This window comes from Zootoca vivipara, chromosome Z (assembly GCF_963506605.1).
Source record: "Zootoca vivipara chromosome Z, rZooViv1.1, whole genome shotgun sequence".
Taxonomy (NCBI): Eukaryota; Metazoa; Chordata; class Lepidosauria; order Squamata; family Lacertidae; genus Zootoca; species Zootoca vivipara.
Genome location: NC_083294.1, coordinates 26,426,670 through 26,445,838, shown reverse-complemented (window position 1 = coordinate 26,445,838; position 19,169 = coordinate 26,426,670). Strand labels below are relative to the sequence as shown.

Sequence of the window (19,169 nt, the reverse complement as noted above, 5' to 3'; positions counted from 1 at the left end):
ACCGTTAACTACAGTTAGTCAATTCAGACATCATCTCATATCATAGTCAGTACAAACCATGGTATTTACCTACTTCAAACCATTGTTTCTAATTCTGTCTTTTCCAGCCAGTCACAAACCATGGTTCTCAATTTGGAAATCACACCAAATCATAGTTTTACTTTATTCACATTTAGATGTGATGTCCGAACTGAGCCTATATGTAGTTTTGGATGTGGTGGGATCTCTTTATCAAGACTTATTTTACCAGGAAAGGGAATATAGAATCTACTCAGGTGCTTACATATTTTAAAGGGGGTTCTAGAAATCCATGTTTGAGAGAAGGATATGTTCACATATGCATTTTTTGTTTGGTATTAAATGCAAAGCAGACATTTGGGAATCTTTTTTACAGTGAATGCTTTAAAAAAAAATCTGTTTCAGGAAGGAAGATTGTTAAGAACCTTTTAAGTAAGATTAGGTTTATTATCGTGGACCCCTGGCACCAAGCGGTTTTATAATTAGCAGTTTTTAAGAAGTGAGTAGTAGCAGGAATACCCTCTGAGCAGAAAGGCTCTTGTTTTGTACTTTCTACATGTCCTGCACAAATTAGTAATGTCACTGCATTGTCCTGTCCCCCCACAGCCCTCTGTGTATGCCAGAGGACCCAAGTGAGGGGAGGAGATTGGTAGTGGCCACAAATAATGGATGGCCAATAAGCCAAACCAACACTTGTTGACCCATGATTACTTTTATAAGAATTCTATCTCCCTTGACCCTGCCAAAAACATTCCCTTAAAAAACAGATTGTGCAGCCTGAAATAAGTTGTCTAAGTAAATCTTTATTGCATCACTGCTTCATGCTATTTGTAATTTTGTTTTTGTTTGCTACAGATATTTGCTTTCATGTACAGGCAGAGACAGTTTAGGTGCATACAGCTGATGTGTGATTGCCAACATGCGGGTCCTTTTGGACCCGGAAGAAGGAAGAACAGATACCTCACAGGGCGGGGCAGGCTTATACATGCTCTGCCAACACGTGAGGGGGCGGGCGGGAACAAAACCCCTGTGCAAAATGTTTGCCACCTGTATTAACATGTGTATTTTTTTAATTCTCAATGTGGAAATTGACAAGTCATTTGCACAGCAGTATTGGGTGGTATACCTGTGCATATTGCTCTGGGAAAAGTGACCAGAAATGCATCTCTCTTTCCCGCTTTTTAGCAAGCTAGTAGCCATGTCAGTGTTTGTCTCATAAATTGAACTATGATTAAACCATTGGGTTGGGAAGGGGAGAACACCATGAAGCAACACTCATGAGCTCAGAAGAACATTGGGGTGGATCCAAAACCACCCTTTTGTATGCAGAACTTATTTTGCATTCGTGGAAAAATTTCGCTTTGTGCTAGAGCAATCAGTGGGGCAACGAGTTATACTAAAAAAAGGATCCCCCTTCCCTTGTACAAGGGAAGTGTGAAAACTATTGAGCTACCTGTTAAACTGCTTCACAAACTCTTGCAGAAAAATGCCAGCAGCTACTTTCCTTCTGCCCTTTGGCTCTTTAGATCCAACCCCCGATGCATTGAAAAGCCTAAAAATGAAGGTGATGTGTATTGTGAAAAGAACTAAGAGGTTTGTAGTATCTTTAAAGCTAATTTATTATGGCATACACGTTCATGGACTACAGCCCACTTCAGCAGATACATAAAGTGTCATCCTGCCAGCAGGTATATTGTGATTTTTTTCCTTTGTATAGTACCGCTTCAGCAAGGAGATGCATGAATGGAAGTGGGGAGGATATATTTTGCTGACACTCATTTTCTTCTGAAGCCTATTGTGCCTGTGAAAGTTGGGTCCATGCAGTGCCCCCCCTTTTTAAAGGAAAAAAAGTGCCGGTACTCACCATGATGTTGTTACAGTAAGCACTACACTTTTAACATTTGGGGGAGGTGCTAGTACTGCGTACCCTGGAGTACCTCCAGGGGAAAAAAGCACTGTCTCCATGGGTTTGGGAGCCTTTTGGTGCTATAGGTGGTATGGGGTTGGTGAAAATCACAGACCCCTGCTTTTCCTTTTGCAAAAAAATTTTTTGTTGTTGAAATCTCACCATTTCAATCTTCTGGGATGTGTTAACAAGCATGTCCTCCCCCCTCCCTTAAGAGGCAGCTTGTCATATTGAAAAGTTAATGCTCACAAAGCCATCTTAAGAATTGTAAAACTGAGCACCAAGACTTGGAACGTGGAATGTAACCCCCCTCCAAGTTTAAAGTGTATGCTTTAGAGATGACCTGGATAACACAGATACTGAGATGAAATGCCACATTTCATCTTTGCATCACTCATAACTATGTCACCCAAGGCCCATTTAAATCCAATAGGCAACTCTTTCAGTGGCTCTCTGTCATTAGCTGTTAGCAGACATTTAGGCCTATCTGCTCATTAGTGGTTTCTGCAAAAGGAGGGGGATCCTGACCTTATCAGGAAACTTCTCCATTTCACTTGTATTCCTAAGTTCAAACCATCTCTAAACCTGAGAGCTCCACATCAATAATATAGAAAGGAACATACAAAGCTGCCTTTTACCTAGGCAGTTTCTCCATCTGGCCCAGTAATGCCTACTCTATAATGGGCAGAGGCTCTCTGAGAGAGAAGGGTCTTTTCCATCCCTTTGTTACCCAATCCTTTTAATTGGAGATATCAGGGAATGAATCTGGGACCTTCTGCCTGCAAAAGCTTATGCTCCACCATTGTGTTACAACCCCTCTCCAAGACAGTCAGTATGGCATAGTGGTTAGTGTGTTGGAATAACACACAGAAGACTCTGGTTCTTGTCCTCATTTAGCTGCGAAGCTCACTTTGGGCTAGTCGCTGGCTCTCAGCCTACTGTACCTCTCTGGTTGTGAGGATAAAATAGAAAGAGGAGGAGAACCACATATGCCACCTTGCACTTCTTCGAGGAAATGTAAGCAAACAAACAAATGTAAGTAATAGTAATTCCTTGCTCCCAGAGGAGGCAATGATGCTAACATAGATGGCTTTGAAAGAGAATTAGACAAATTCATGGAGGAGAGGGTTGCTGATGCTTGCTAGCCATCCTGTGAGAACAGGATGCTGGACTAGATGGGCCATTGGCCTGATCCAGCAGGCCCTTCTTATGTTCTTATGTCTAATAAGGAGGAGGATGATGATGTTTGAGTTGTGTAAGAGCCAATGACATCCCACAGGTTCAGCATATTCTGGTTGGGCCCCTCAGTTTGGGCTAGAGATGGACAGTTACATGCCAGTATCACATGTGTTCATTCAAAGGTCCATCCCATGCAATCTATGCACCAATTTGCTAATTTTTAGATTAAAAATTCCCACTGAAAAATTGCATGTACTGTAATGCATTGTTTTATCTCAGTGTATGCATTTCTAAAGTATCTTACTCTAAAATACACACATTACTGTGTTTGGGTAAGATTTATCAGTTGACAACTGTTTTGCAAGAACTGGAGAAATGTGCAATCTTAAAGATATTTAATGTTGTGAGCAGCTCCATAAGTCTGAGAGATCAATTCCCACTGGATTTCATAGAAATTGAATTCCTCAATTATTGCTAATTTAGATCCTTCATCTAAAATCAAAATTATTTAGTCTAGAATAAGGATGGGGAAGCTGTGGCCCTCCAGGTTTTGCTGGACTACAACCTCCATCATCTGTGAGCATTGGCAATGCTGGCTGGGGCTTGGAGTCCAATAACATCTGGAAGACACCAGATTCCCCATCTCTGGGTTGCATCAGTGTTCAATGATCTCTCTGCTGAAATATGAGAGGCCCTATATTTGTACAGACATTCTGAGGGATCTTGAAGACACACCTGTTGAGACCTCCTGATCTAATAGTTTTAATTGCTGTTTTAATTGTTTTGCTGCTTTAATGGGCTTCTTCTGTCATGCATTTTTATTTACGGATGTTTTTATTGTTTTGATGAGATTGTTTTGGGTGTATTTTAACATGTGTGTGCATATTTTTTATAATTGGTTTTACACTTTAAAGCACTGTTTCCCAAACTTAGGTCTCCAGCTCTTTTTGAACTACAATTCCCATCATCCCTAGCTAGCAAGACCAGTGGTAAGGGATGATGGGAACTGTAGTCTGAAGTCAGCTGAAGACCCAAGTTTGGGAAACAGTGCTTTAAACAGTTCAGAAGCCTTTTGCAAGTAATTATTATTAATAATAATCTAATTAAATCCATAGTACTAGTTACAGGTAGGTAGCCGTGTTGGTCTGACGCAATCAAAACAATGACAAACTTAGTTGGTCTCTAAGGTGCTACTGGAAGGATTTTTTATTTAATTAAATCCAATTATTTTTTCCCCAGTGGGGGCTTCTCCGAGTTTCTAAATGTGGATAATCAAATTTACACTGCAATCTTCACAAAATGAATCACCTTTACAAAAATGAATCACCTTTTCTAGGTATGTGTAGCTCCATATTTTTCCATCTGCCCATGTTCTGGAAATGATCTTCCCACCTGGATCGTACTCCATCTTTTCAGTCCATGTCCCTCTCTGGATAAAGGTCACTAATCCAGAATGTGAGTAAGTGATGTTGACTTCATTGTATTTGTTGAGGGGAGACCAAAGGATTGGGCGGCCTGCCTGGTCATAGAGAATCCGAAGAGTGAACTTCCGATGGTCGTCATAGATCTTCCCTGTTCTTGTGATGTGGTCAAAATCAATTGAGAGCAGGTTTCTGTTGTGGGCCTAATTTATAAAGCAAGAACAGCACCACAAATTCAACTGAAGCAATTCTGTAGATGAATATATGCATTTTATTAATTTTGCATTTTTTAAACCATGCCTTCATTCAAAATAAGGACTCTAAGGAGGCAGACTTCAAGATCGAATATAACTTACTATATATACAGTATATATAAACATTTTAAAAACAAATAGTTAAACCAACATAATAAAATATGGTTAATGAATTATCTAACCACTTAAGATAGTACAATCAATTTGAAAACTCTGGGCAAAGAAAAATGTGTTATTCCAGAACCAAAAGCAATATAATATTAGCCAGTCTTACTTCCTCTAGGAGGGTGTATCAAAGCTGGGCTGCCACCAAAAAGGCCCTCTTCACTATCTACACACACACACACACACACACACACACACACACACACACACATATTTGAAAGAACATTAAGTAGTATAGAGCATTAAAATAAAAAAATTAAAACAAAAATAAACAAAAATAAAACACACAAATGGTAAATAGTAAAACGGTAATAGCAAAGCAGATAAAAAGAAATGGAGGAATTCTGGGAACTGAAGCCAATAAAATAGGGGCAAATTTTGAATCCTGTGCAGAAAGGTATGTCTTTACAAGATGTCTGGAGTAACTGATGGCACATGAAAAGGCATTTCACAGTTTGGGGGCAATAAAATTGTGTGTGTGTGTGTGTGTGTGTGTGTGTGTGTGTGTGTGTGTGTTTCTGCTCTATTATATTCTATAGCAGGCATCCCCAAACTCAGCCCTCCAGATGTTTTGGGACTACAATTCCCATCACCCCTGACTACTGGTCCTGTTAGCTAGGGGTGATGGGAGTTGCAGCCCCAAAACATCTGGAGGGTTCGGGGGTGCCTGTTCTATAGGGTGCAGCACGATGTGTAGAATTTTCCCAGTTGATTTAAGTGATCTTTCAGGCCTATTCAGGAGCAGGTCTTCTTTCAGGAATCTTGCCTCATTCTTACAGAAGAAACTCAGGTAAGGGCCTCAAATGAATATTTCAATTTACTGGCAGATTGGCAAACAGATACTACTGGTTTCAGTCTTATGGTAACAAGCCTGATTATTTAATAATTCCTAGTAGCTTCATTCCTCCCATCTCTGACCATACCCTTCCTTTCATGAAGCAGGCCACTGAAGTCCACTGTAGTATAACTTCGGTTTCTTAGAACTTGAGACTGCCATACACTCTAATTTTCATTCTGATTCAGGATGATATAAGTTTTCTCAAGGTTGGTATGTGCCAAAGCTCACCAGGGGTCTGGTGTCTAGGAAAATATGAAGCCTTCAGGCATGTGCTTTCCCTTCACTGGATTACTGCCAGCTGTTCACTTCTACACCTTTGCAGTGAAGGAATGGTGTGACCCTGAGCATGAGTCACACCACTTTCCACCCCTCCCATCTACTGTGCAGTTAGAGAACACGGACATGAATGCCAGCAGTTTCCCAAATTAAAGTTCAATATATTTTATTTATGCATCACTTCACACTGCCAGGTGTACCAAAGCGATTTACAGGGACAATACCACACAAAATATACAATCACAATGCGTTAAAAACATATACCAAAATCTACAAAAATAATCCAACACTGTAAAACAGCAGTGGGGAACCTGCTGAAGTGCTCCAGATGTTGTTGGACTACAACTCCCATCAGCCCCAGCCAGCATGGCCAAAGCCACTGAAAGCTGCAGACTACCAATATATGGAGGGCCACAGGTGCCCCAACCCAACATTAAATAACCACCCCACCTGCATAAAGGTGAACACTAAAAAATAAACGATCAAAATCCAGACCTTTAGCACTGTCCAAATTGCCTGGGGGAATAAATATATATATTTGCTGGAAGGGCAGCCCACAGAAAGCATGGGTCACTGCACAAGAGGAGGCTTGTTCTCTTGTTGCAATCTTCCAAACTTCTCCTGGTGTGGGGTGTATGCACAGAGCCTTAGAGGCTGATCTCAGGTTCCAGGTAGGTTCATACAGGGGAAGTTAGTCCTTGAGGTATTGGGAGACCTGAGCTATTAAAGCTTTATAGGTCGAAAACATAAATGCTCTATTTTCTAATACACACACATTGCTTACTCTCTATGCAGAGAACACCATCAGTTCCCCTTCCCACACATACAAGACTCACTCCAGTTCCTCATTGCCCCTCTCTACTACTTAGGAATTTCCTCCAAGGCCAACCAGGACTCAGCCTAACAAATTCTTTTTGTAAACAAGCATCCCCACCACAATCTATTTCTTTGCCATGGGCAAATGGACCATCCTTTCCTGTCTTACCCAGGATTCAGGTTTTTTTTTTGCCAAAACCGACTGGTGCTCAACTGAGGGCTCATGCAGACTTCCTTTTGTGGTGTGTTTCTAGGCACAGTTCCATGTTTTAAAGCACTGTTTCTGAGCGCTTTCTTCTCTTGCCCTGGTACTTTCCCCACTCTTTGCCACTGAAATGGAACAAATGGCAAAATGGCAATTCGCTGAAAACCCAAATTGTTGTTTGTTCCAATTCAGCATTAAAGATCAGAATTTCACAAAGAAAGCACCAGGGCAAAAACAAAAACAAACCCCACTTTAAAGTGCAGACCTGTGCCTAGAAAACATGGGGCCAATAGTGTGGATGAGCCGTGAGTGATGGTTTTCCGTAACAGTACTGAATCCTAGAATATATGATGAAGAGTTCCTCCAGAGCAGTTTCCTCTCTCCACTATGCTACTGCAGCTTGTTTCCTCCCCACTCAGTATTAAGTAGGTGGGCACTTCTGAGCATGCACAAAGGGGTCTGCTCTCACTGCTAAGGAAATTTTCCCTGTCCCTTTCTTAATCAGCCTGCTGTGCACACAGAGAACACAATAGGCAACTGTCTCAATGAATACTGGGGGACAAAATAAATGCAACAAATGGAATAAACAAGTACTGTATGTATCTGGAATCCCTAGCTAGATGAGAAACCGCATGTGTAATCAGGAGACATAAGTGCAGTTGTTGTGGACTACAACTCCAGTCAGAGCTACTCTTAACACTTGCAGCTGCAATAGAACATCAATACAGTCATACTTTGGGTTGCGAACGTTATCCATGCGGAAGCTGCATTCGCAACCCGCAGCATTCGCAACTCGCAGCGCTGTGTCTGAGCATGCGCGGGACGCAATTTGGCGCTTCTGCGCATGCACATGATGTCAGTTTGTGTTTCTCCGCATGTGCTGAAACCTGGAAGTAACCCGTTCCGGTACTTCCAGGTTTGGCGCGGAGTGCAACCCAAAACATATAACCTGCAGCGTTCACAACCTGAGGTATGACTGTATGCTTTTCTTTACAGATGGCTGTACTGCATGCATTTTGCTCTTGCTGATCCTCAACTTGCCTTTGAAGAAAGCTGTTCTGTCACAGTAATCCTATGAGTTCTTGCAATATGCAAAGGGTAGTCAACATGCAGCTATTATGGACTCCAACTCCCATCAGTCCCAGCCAGCATAGCCAATAGTCAGGGATGATTGAAGCTGTAGTCTAACAACAACAAATGGAGAGCACAACATTTGGCTAATCCTACATATGGCATCTCCTACCTGTAAGTTAAGGCCACAGTATGAGTGGTGACAGAATGACATTCCACCAGGCACCAGCAGGAACAAGATAGGATACACCATCCCTATCACCAACCTTGCAGTTAGCAAACCTGAAATTACTACCTACCACGTGGGACCTCTGAAAGCAGCTAAAATTGCTTGTTCCTACCAAATTTCATGTTTCAGCATGCTGGGACAAGTTTGATGGATAGCTCTGCATTCACAGGCAGCTGCGCAAGAGGGATTAATGACAGGAGCTCGCTGAATGATGTGAAGGGAAAATGTAAGCTGAAAAATTCAGAAGGGAATGTCTGTGATGGGCGGAACAGAGATGGGAGGATCACAGCGTATTCCAAATTTGCCCTACCAAAGCTGGTATTTGTCCCTCCAGGAGAAGAGACAAAGCAGGGCTTGGAACCTTTTTTCAGGCAAAGGGCCACAATCCCTTCTGGGCAGCCTTCCAGGGGCCACATGGCAGTAATTGACAGAGCCAGAGGCAAACGTTCATGGATAAATGGATGTGAATTTCACTTATGAATAATAGGCTCAGTGTTGCCATTTAGTGTCACATTTGTATATTGCAGTTTACAACACATTAAAAACCTTTTATTTGCAGCTGTGTAGCTGAGTGCCTAGATTTAGTTGGAAGGTGGAAGCAGAAAGACTGATGTCTTCTCTCTCACCAACATTCCAAACACAGTTTCTGGTTGTGGAGAAGCAATGTTCCTTGCCTCCTCTTCAGAGCATGGTAGTCATGTTCAATTTGGGGAATGAAAAAGAAGGCCTAGATTTGCAAAGAGGATGGTTAATGTTGTAAACCACCCTGTAATCTTCAGATGAAGAGTAGTATATAAATTTAATAAATAATAAGGTGAGGAGTTGGGAAGAATAAATGAGTGAGACTGGGAAGGGGGGGAAGGACTGGAACATCCCATGCTTTCCTCTTCCCTTCGGATTTGACAGATCTATCATAATCACTAAGTGCGTGGATCGTTGTCATTAGACCATTAGCTTGAATGCTAACTATTCACTGTACTCATCAAGGCTTCCCAAAGGAGTAATTCTGTCAAATGGAAAACAGATTTCCTAAAGCATTTTTCCTGCACATTATTGATGTCTTTGGGTCTTAAACTTAAGTCCGTTAATTAAACAGAAAAATATTGACCACCTGCCATAGGGAACTGTTAATACTCTGGTTAAAATACAAGCCATAAAGGCAAACTGGGTGCGATGGCAGCAGTTCTGTGTAAACACAGAACAGGAGATGCCAACACAATTAATTGCAGATAGGCTTGGAAAAGAACTTTGGGGGTCTGTCATAAAAGGGCAGCTCAAATGAGAGGCAAGATTTTAATGTCCCCTAATTCTTATCTAGTTCTAAAAATGGTTTCAGAAAAATGACACTTTCCTTATCAGCTTCCCACCCCTTCCTTTTATTTCCAGTGAACTCTGTCCATTCTCCCCTGCCATTATTCCTGGGCATACTGTTATGTCAGAGCTGAGGAACCCTTTTCAGTCTGAGGGCCGCATTCCCTTGATGTCAGTCTTCCAAGGATCATATGCCATTAGTAAGCGAAGCACAATGGATGTACCTTTGTAAAGTAGGCTACCTTCCAGTCACACAGAAGGCAGAGGCGGACAGGGCCGGCCCTACAGCCAGGCTGGGTGGCGCAGGGTGCCAGGGCACCTGCCCGCTAGGGGGGCGGCGCACAGCTGCACCTGCCCGCTCACTGCGGAGCTGCACTCGCCTGCCCGCCGTGGAGCTGTGCCTCCGGCAGCCGCGCTCTGTGCTGCGCCTGCCTGCCCGCTGCGCTGGGAAACGGGGCAGGGGCGCCAGAGGGATCCGTCACACCACGGCGCCAAATATACTTAAGACGGCCCTGGAGGCGGAGTTAGCTGCTCCAGCACCTGGAGCAGTGCCCATGCTGTACACTGGGGGCGAGGTGAGCCGCCCACGGGGGAGCATCCCAGGGGTCGGGGCAGTGATGTCACCCCCCTCAGGTATGACACTCGGGGCGGGCTGGACCCACCACACCCCTTTCTCCGCCAGTGGGCAGAGGGTTCTCTACACACAGTCCTCCCAATATCACAGTTCAAGAACACATTCCAGCCAGCGAAAACACCCATGGATGCTGAACAGTGAGAGGTGTGGTCTGTGAAGAGGGTGTGATCCAGGGAAGGGACATGGGTCTTAATCTCGGTCCACTTCCCCCAGGTACACTTTTACTTCTGTAATTTACATATAAGTAGACCTACATGATAGTCCTCCTAGGACATTTTCACACTGCCACCTGTACAATGTCTACAAATTTCTGTCAGCTGCCACTTGTCATTTTCCTTCTGGAAACAAACAAACCAAAGCCACCCCTGAGGCATAAAATATCTCTTGATGCATATAATTTTCTAATGGGGCATGCTTATTACCTCAGCCCATGTTAGCAGATTGGGGTGCTAAAATACGGCACCATTCTTCCACATAGAAATGGTCTGGGAAAGGTCATGAAACTGCATGTTGTGTCAATAGGTTGGAAGAAACCATATAATGTGGCTTGGGGACCCAGGACAGTTGTATTGCATGTTTGTTAATGGGATGAGAAACACCCCCCCCAAAAAAACCTCACTGAGAGGAATAGGGATCTCCTAATAACTCTTAGCCTTCTTAACTGACAACGTGTCTCTGGAGCCTAAGGGGAAGCCATGATTGTTTAATGTGGTATGATGACACTGCTTTGAATTTATAGTGCATATTGGCCTTAAATGAACCATATATACTTGAATCCCTCCCACAAAATAGTGACAGACTGCATTAACCCCAGCTGCACTAGCACGTTCATATAAATACAGGGAATCCTTCAGACTGTCTCAAACTGTTTAGGGCTTGAAAGATCAGCACCAACACCATGTATTGGACACAAAAACAAATAGTCAGACAGTACAGACAGGAGAGCACAGGCATATTTACAATAACAGCAGCTTGATGTGATTCTCAGATGTGATTGCCTTCCCAAAGAATGCTTCATTTGACACATGAGATGAAAACCTTACCCGTAACCTTCTCTCAAATGCAGAGATATTGCCTTTGGTCTGTTCCTTCCTTTGTCTCCACTCAATAAGGTTGGAGTTATGCTCTCCGGGTAAAGAGATATTGCATTTTCCTAAAGTAGGATTGACAACGCCAGCCAGGATGTGAGGTTCTGTGTTCAGAGTGATCTCCATTCCACTGGCAAAAGTGACTCTCAGTGACCCATCTGGACTGACCCGATATATATTCTGAATGTTTTCTGTCAGCAACAAAACAAGGAAGGGGAGAGAGTTCAGTTTTTTCAGCTTCATGAAGCAAATGCTATGTGTGCAAATGTTATATTTATGCATACTCAGATAGCAGTAGGCATTGCCAACATCTGTAAATCTTTGTAATTGGGGGGACGGGGACCTCCCAGACTTTTAAGGCATACAGCTTATTGTTACTACATCCAGACCTTAGTATTTACATATTAGCAACAACCTTCATCTTGATTAAAGGTATTTTGATTTCAGAAACCTTTCAACTTAAGGGACCTTAAGTTAGCCTTTGGAGTACTTCATTATTTACTACCTTTGGACTGCTACTGAAAAACCTGTCGTCTGGGGGAATTTAATATGCAGCTGAAGTCAAAACTGGTGATTGTTTAATTAAACAGCTAAAATGCAGCTGTGGAAATTGTACTAGAGTAACACAGTGACCTACGTGCTCCACAGCTACAGTGAAGGCACCCAGGAGCATTGTGTCAATGGCTCTAGTCATTTAACCATTCCACACTGTGACAGGAATCTTGACAGTAGCACCAGCCATATCAGCTGGAAAAATCCCCCAGAGCATTCAGGAATCCTTTTGACTCCATAAGTACCTTAGGGCAGACCATCTCAATACTGTAGTTCCTTCACCCCTGCAGCATGAAGTTGCTGTGAAATAAAGCTTGGCTTCGTTCTTTAATGGAAAGGAAGAGGGTGATGGAGGGAGAATCAACTTGGAAATGCCACCCCAGTTCTTGAATATTCCAGTATCTAAAGTTTGGGCCGATACTAGCAATTAAGTTATGGGTGGCATGGGGAAGGTTGTTGGACTCCCATCAGCCCATCCAGCATAGCTAATGGTTAGGGATAAAGGGAGTTGTAATCTAGCAACATCTGAAGGGCAGATTTGCAATGAAAGCAAGTGTAATGATAGCCATATTGCAAGTGTACCAAGCTGTGGCATTCAGTAGTACTGCAAGTTAACCCTAGGGTGCTGAAGATGAAGATACCACACTTTATCTCATATATAAGGTAAAGGTAAAGGGACCCCTGACCATTAGGTCCAGTCGTGACCGACTCTGGGGTTGCGCGCTCATCTCGCATTTTTGGCCGAGGGAGCCGGCGTATAGCTTCCAGGTCATGTGGCCAGCATGACAAAGCCGCTTCTGGCAAACCAGAGCAGCACATGGAAACGCCGTTTACCTTCCCGCTGTAGCGGTTCCTATTTATCTACTTGCATTTTGACGTGCTTTCGAACTGCTAGGTTGGCAGGAGCTGGGACCAAGCAACGGGAGCTCACCCCGTCATAGGGATTCGAACCGCCGACCTTCTGATCAGCAAGCCCTAGGCTCAGTGGTTAGATTAAGAAATGGGTTCGCAAATGAATGTTTGGGTTAAAAGTGGGTCTTGGGTCTGAAAAGGTTGAAGATAACTTGATCTAGTAGGAACTAGAATATCAGGCCACAATAAACTAATGAGCAGAGTTTTCCTAAATGCATTCAGCAAGCATAAATTGTCAGAGTTCACGCAAGTGTGGTGAGGGGGAACTAAATGTACCTTGTTTTAATGTGTAGATAGTTGAGGTAGCTGACAAATTTGTAGCTGTGATCACATTCTCCCTGTTTGAAGTGTCGATTTCAACTCTCATCAGTTTTTCTACGTCACTATGGAAGCTGCTGACCTCACCCGTCGGAAATGTTGCATTGGTTAAATGTCCATCAGAATCGTACCTGGGAAGAGAAAGAATGAAAGAAATATGAATATAAATATAAAATGTACTGCACAGACTTCTAGAGGAGGAGCCATTGCAGGCTGGCCGCCTCTCTCAGGAGCTCCTGAAAGATGTAATTAAGTGGTGACTATTGGCAGAGATTATCTGTCGTTTTTGTCTCTGTTGAACAATTATCGTGCAAATTAATTGGACAAGGCTACTCACTAATATTAAGTAAATATTATTATGGTTTTTTGCTACGATCCTCAATCTACTCAGATTTTTTTGCAAGGTTTAGTGCAAAATGTAACATGATGCAGATGTACCACAAGAGGTCACTCTGCATCCAGGAAAAAGAAACTAAAACAAAGTTGAAGTACCGAATAACATCTGCTTGAGAATTTTCTTATCTTGAAGACCTGCAAATGTTCAAAAGGCATTGGGAATTCCCTTTTGGTCCAGTCCTCACCACCTCCAGGGATGAAAATTTCCAGGGGTGCATCAAAACCTGTGTACACAATTGCACCCGGCCCCAGGGACTGCCATCTGCATGGATTATTTCTCCCAGCCAAGGTTGTAGAGAGGGAATGAAGCACAGCAGGTCAGTGAGAAATGATGGCAGCTCCTCTGTGCCTCCTAGCAGAAAATCCGAGCAAAAGCTGTGCAGGTTTTTTCCTTGTTCAGTCAGGGTGTGTGATGGCCAAGTTGCCAAAGGTGAAGGCTTTTCTAGGGATCAGTCTTATGTGCCAGTAGCTGATATTCAGCTGGGGTAGTCTGGCTAGGCTGGAGGGCTGGAAACTATGCAATTCTGCCTGATTTCTTTCCAGACTCTTAGATGCTGCCTGGCATATGAGGTTATGCCCAGGAAATGCTGTAACCTCTTGTCCTTTTGTATTCTGACTGGCATGAAGACACACCTATATTTCTACATTTCATCATGGGGAACGGCTGGAACATACCACATTAACATTTATGCTCCTGTTGTCTTTTCCCCTTTGATTTGACCTTGATCATCTCCTGCTTCACCAACTCTTTGGGGCATATTATTTGCAAACCAGAAAAACTGTAATGGACAACACACACACACACACACACACACACACACACACACAGCAATCAAGCATGCACCACAGTCTAAATCACTGGTCTGCAATAGAATGCTGCTTTCAAGCCTAGTTTCAGTGGACCAGTCTCTCTAAGTAAGCCCAGAGCTGGTTTTAGGTTTTGCAAGGCTCCTGAGCAAGATGTTATAGGCAGGCTCCCATCTTGGTCACCACGTCCCCTTCAATGAGCATAAGAACATAAGAAGAACCTGTTGGATCAGGCAAACGGCCCATCTAGTCCAGCATCCTGTTCTTATGGTGGTCAACCAGATGCCTGTAGGAAGCCTGCAAGCATTACCCGAGCACAAGAGCACTCCTGCCACTCCCCACGGATTCCTGCAACCAGTATTCAGAAGCACTACTGCCTCCAGAGACAATTTGTTCTAGGCCAGTCTGTGCTGCTGCACAGGGGGAGAGGGCATTGCAACTGGCAGTTTCATGGCCAGAGGTAGGGTCCTTGCTAGGTCACAGACTTACAGCAGGTGCCCAGCCCTGGTCCTGAATGAGCCCACTTCCTTGCATCATTGTCCCCTTGCACTCCCTCTCCCTCTGAGCTGAAGGCAAGTGGAGGCTGCTGACTCTTCTCCTTGCTTTTCTTGGTGAGGGCAGCTGAGCACATCTCAACAGAGAGGAAGAGCAGCAGGAGGAAGAGCTATACTGGGAGCAGGGAGAGAGGTGTTGGCAGCTAACAGCCACTGCTGGGGTGTAGACCTTAGCAAGTCTCTACTGCTGCCAACCTTTGATAGCCTTGAATATGGCAGATTTACAAACTGTTAAGGTACTCTGCTCTCTTCTACTCACTACATCTTATAAGTTTGCAACAGGGCCCCATTTTATTTATTTACATTCATATTCTGCCCTTCTTTCAAGGAGATCAAGGTGGTATATGCATTTCATCCCCATCTCATTTCATCTTTACAACATCCCTGTGAGGTAGGCTAGGCTGAGGGTGACTAGCCTGAAGTCACCCAGTGAGCTCTGTGGCTGAGTAGGGATTTCAACCCTGGTCTCCCAGATTTTGGTCGACTGTACCACACATTGCCAGGAGATAACAGAGGGCAGGTTAAAATGATGTGTGTGTTGAGGGGGACGGGGACAAACCAGGTAAAGAGGCATCCTGGTGCTCCTTGAAGAGAGGGCAGAATAAAAAAATGTAATAAATCCAAAATAAATGAGCAGTACTTCAGGAGTTACCACAGCTGTGTCTGCTCAAATATTGGCTCCTGTACAACTCTTAAAAAAAGAAAGAAAGAAAGCACAAGGAAGAATGTTTGTCCTCTAATAATGCATCTGGTCACCTTATACATTGGGAATAACAGTAAAAAGCTGTGGACCACAGACCATAAATTGACCAGATGAAACCAAGCTGACATCTCCCATTGATTTTGCTGCTTCAGCTCAATCCTACTTCTCATTGGAAGCTTAGAACAGGACAGGCTGTGAGCAATTGCAGAAATGGACAGGACAGAAAGGGAGTGATTTGCAAACCTGTGGAAGAGCAAGCCAGGGAGTCAAAAGGTTGCTTGCCTCTCCCCCAGCCCCAGCCCCCAGAGGACTTCTGCACCTTTAAGGAACATAAACAATCATCTCATCCTCTATATACCTAGTGGATCACTGTACTCTTCAGGACAAGGCATCCTGCACATACCATCTCACCAGGAGGCCTGTTCCTTATGATGTAGGAACCAGGTTTTTAGTGTGGCAGCACCTACTCTTCGGAACATCCCCTCCCCCATTACATATCAGGCAAACACTGTCTCAATAAGCCTTTTTAATGCCTATTGAAGAATTTCCTTTTTCAACAAGTCTTTTAAGTGAATATTTTTATACCAGTCTGCAGCTGTATTGGATTTCAAATCTTTCTTTTTTAAAAAAAAATAATGAAGTTGTTGTATATATGTTTTTTCTTTTTTTATTATTTTATCACTTGGAGATGTTTGCTAGGGAGCAATTCAAAAACCAAAGGAACTAGGCAAATAATTAATGCCAGAGCAGACTATTTGTTTAGTACTCTCAAGGGCAGTGACAGTCCAAGGTCTTCCCCATCACACTGCTACCCAAAAGGTAGCACCTCTCTCCCCCATTATTGACTTTCAGGAGAAATGTAAAGACGTTTCTCTTTTACCCTGCCTTGAAATTAGTAACTGGTTGGCTTTAAATGTTTTTAGATGGTTTAAAATTGTTTTTAAATGTTTTAAATATCTTTTTAGTTAATTTTAAGTTGCATTAAAATGTTAAGAAGCATACCACCACACTTTGAGGCGGGATGCTTCTAAACACCAGTTGCTGGAAATCACATGTGGGGAGAGTGCTCTGGTGTTTCCTGCTTAAGGGTTTCCTGGGGCACCTGGTTGGTGACCATGAAAACAGGAAGCTGGAAAAGATGAGCCACTGGACCAGGCATCCCCAAACTTTGGCCCTCCAGATGTTTTGGACTACATTTCCCATCATCCCCGACCACTGGTCCTGTTAGCTAGGGATCATGGGAGTTGTAGGCCAAAACATCTGGAGGGCCGCAGTTTGGGGGTGCCTGCACTGATGCAGCAGGGCTTTTCTTATGTTATTCACAAAAGGAATTCACATGATCTGATAACAGAATCCTCAGCATGTCTAGTCAGAAATAAGATCCACTGAGCTCAGTGGGACTTGTGTTTTTTGTCAGGACAGGATTGCAGACTCAGGTAATGGTTCTTAGATGCACAGTTCTATGCTAGCGTACCCAGGCAAACAAAATTAGGTAACTTCCCCAAATCTCAACCCTGCAAATTCTCAACATTGTGAAACATTCAGGACTGTACCCAATGTTTCTCTGTTTCCTAGCTAGCGTGAAAGTTCTGCTATGCAGAGTTTAAAGGCAGTGAAACAAATTAGTCCAAAGCAACAGCTGCATTAGGGGAGGCTTGTAGTGCAATAGCTCATTTATTTTGCGCAATTAGTTGTGCAACCATCTTTGGTAATGTGTTTGTGATTTCCCCTGTGCAATAATGTTCCACCAGTACAACGTTTATACACCACTAAATGCCTTTAACTAAGCACTACATTGGATACAACCCGTATCTTGCGAATTTTACTATTTTGTGTGATATGTTATCATTTTGTTAGTCATGGGGGATGGGCATAAGCTACACTTGGCACAAAAGCTACACTCGGAAATTTTTAAGTGATCTGTGGAAATTTGATTCTGCCTCCAGGCACAATTCAAAGTGTTGGTGCTGACCTTTAAAGCCCTAAATGGCTTAGGCCCGGCATACCTGAAGGAGCATCTCCACCCTGCATCATTCAGCCTAGACACTGAGATCCAGCTGTGAAGGCCTTCTGGCAGTTCCCTCATTGCAAGAAGTGAAGTTACAGGGAACCAGGCAGAGGGCCTTCTTGGTAGTTGCGCCCGCCCTGTGGAACACCCTCCTGTCAGATGTCAAGGAGATAAACAACTATCTGACTTTCAGAAGGCAGCCCTGCATAGGGAAGTTTTTACTGTGTTTTAAGTTGTTCGAAACTGCCCAGAATGGCTAGAGTAACCCAGTCAGATGGGCAGCATATAAATAACAAAATTAATAATAATAATAATAATAATAATAATAATAATAATAATAATAAGGCTCTTCTGGTATTTCAGCCACCATTTCCCATATATATCTAAGAATAGCTTCCAAGCGATAAGGGCCCCAAACTCTAGCTTGGATCCAACACACTGTGATTGGAAAGAAAAAATGTATTCTGTGAATTCTTACTAAATGCTAAACGACTTATTGTGGTGCAGTGCCACAACTAAGATGCTTGAGGAAAATTATCTCTGAAAATTCTAGTATGACCTATTCTGACCTGTACCACTCAATGCATGAATCAGAACTTATTAATTCACAAGCTTCTGTCATTCCTGAATTTAGTGCATGACTGAAAAAAATTACATCGAAGTACATATAGGAATGTATATTTGAGAGAAAATATCATTAGAAATGCGTATGTTGAGAGAACATATCATGGGTAAACACATGCAAAAGTGACATGAGAATATAGTTCTTATGCATATTCTATGATAAAGCACCTATGCGAAAAGTAAAGTTAAAGGTAAAGGGGCCCCTGACCATCAGGTCCAGTTGTGTCCGACTCTGGGGTTGCGGTGCTCATCTCGCTCTATAGGCTGAGGGAGCCGGTGTTTGTCCGCAGACAGCTTCTGGGTCATGTGGCCAGCATGACAAAGCTGCTTCTGGCGAACCAGAGTAGCACATGGAAATGCCATTTACCTTCCCGCCGGAGCGGTCCCTATTTATCTACTTGCACTTTGATGTGCTTTCAAACTGCTAGGTGGGCAGGAGCTGAGACCGAGCAACGGGAGCTCACCCCGTTGCAGGGATTCGAACCGCCGACCTTCTGATGAGCAAGCCCTAGACTCTGTGGTTTAATTCCCATCAGCCTCAGTCAGCATGGCCAATCCCCAGGGATGATGGGAAATGTAGTTCAATAGCATATAGAGGGTCACAGCTTCCCAATTGCTAAGTTACATAGTTATTATGTGTAGACTGATCTAATGCATCCAAGCAAGCCACATCCCAGCTTTCCTCCAAGCATTTCAAGGTGTTGTACATTGCTCTTCCCTCCCAATCTATCTGTGTGAGATAGGATAGGCTGAGATACAGTAACTGGCCCAAGGATAGGGATTTGAACCAGGGACACACTAATCAATAAACCATAATGCCTCTCTGTGTGCCAATCCCCACGGACAATTTCCAGCCTTTATTAACTATAGACTGATTTGCCCAA

At 43.3% G+C, this 19,169-nt stretch overlaps 1 protein-coding gene across 3 annotated transcripts in view; it reads right to left on the bottom strand.

Moving 5' to 3' along the window:
- The window catches only part of TENM1 (teneurin transmembrane protein 1), a 375,340-nt gene that overhangs the window by 13,729 nt on the left and 342,442 nt on the right, over nucleotides 1-19,169 (bottom strand). For all 3 annotated transcript variants that reach the window (XM_060270164.1, XM_060270166.1, XM_060270165.1), the window contains exons 26-28: nucleotides 13,152-13,324; nucleotides 11,367-11,602; nucleotides 4,431-4,727 (exon numbers count right to left, since the gene is read on the bottom strand). In XM_060270164.1, the coding sequence (XP_060126147.1) occupies nucleotides 4,431-4,727; nucleotides 11,367-11,602; nucleotides 13,152-13,324 (706 nt within the window). The remainder of the gene's footprint in view (nucleotides 1-4,430; nucleotides 4,728-11,366; nucleotides 11,603-13,151; nucleotides 13,325-19,169) is intronic.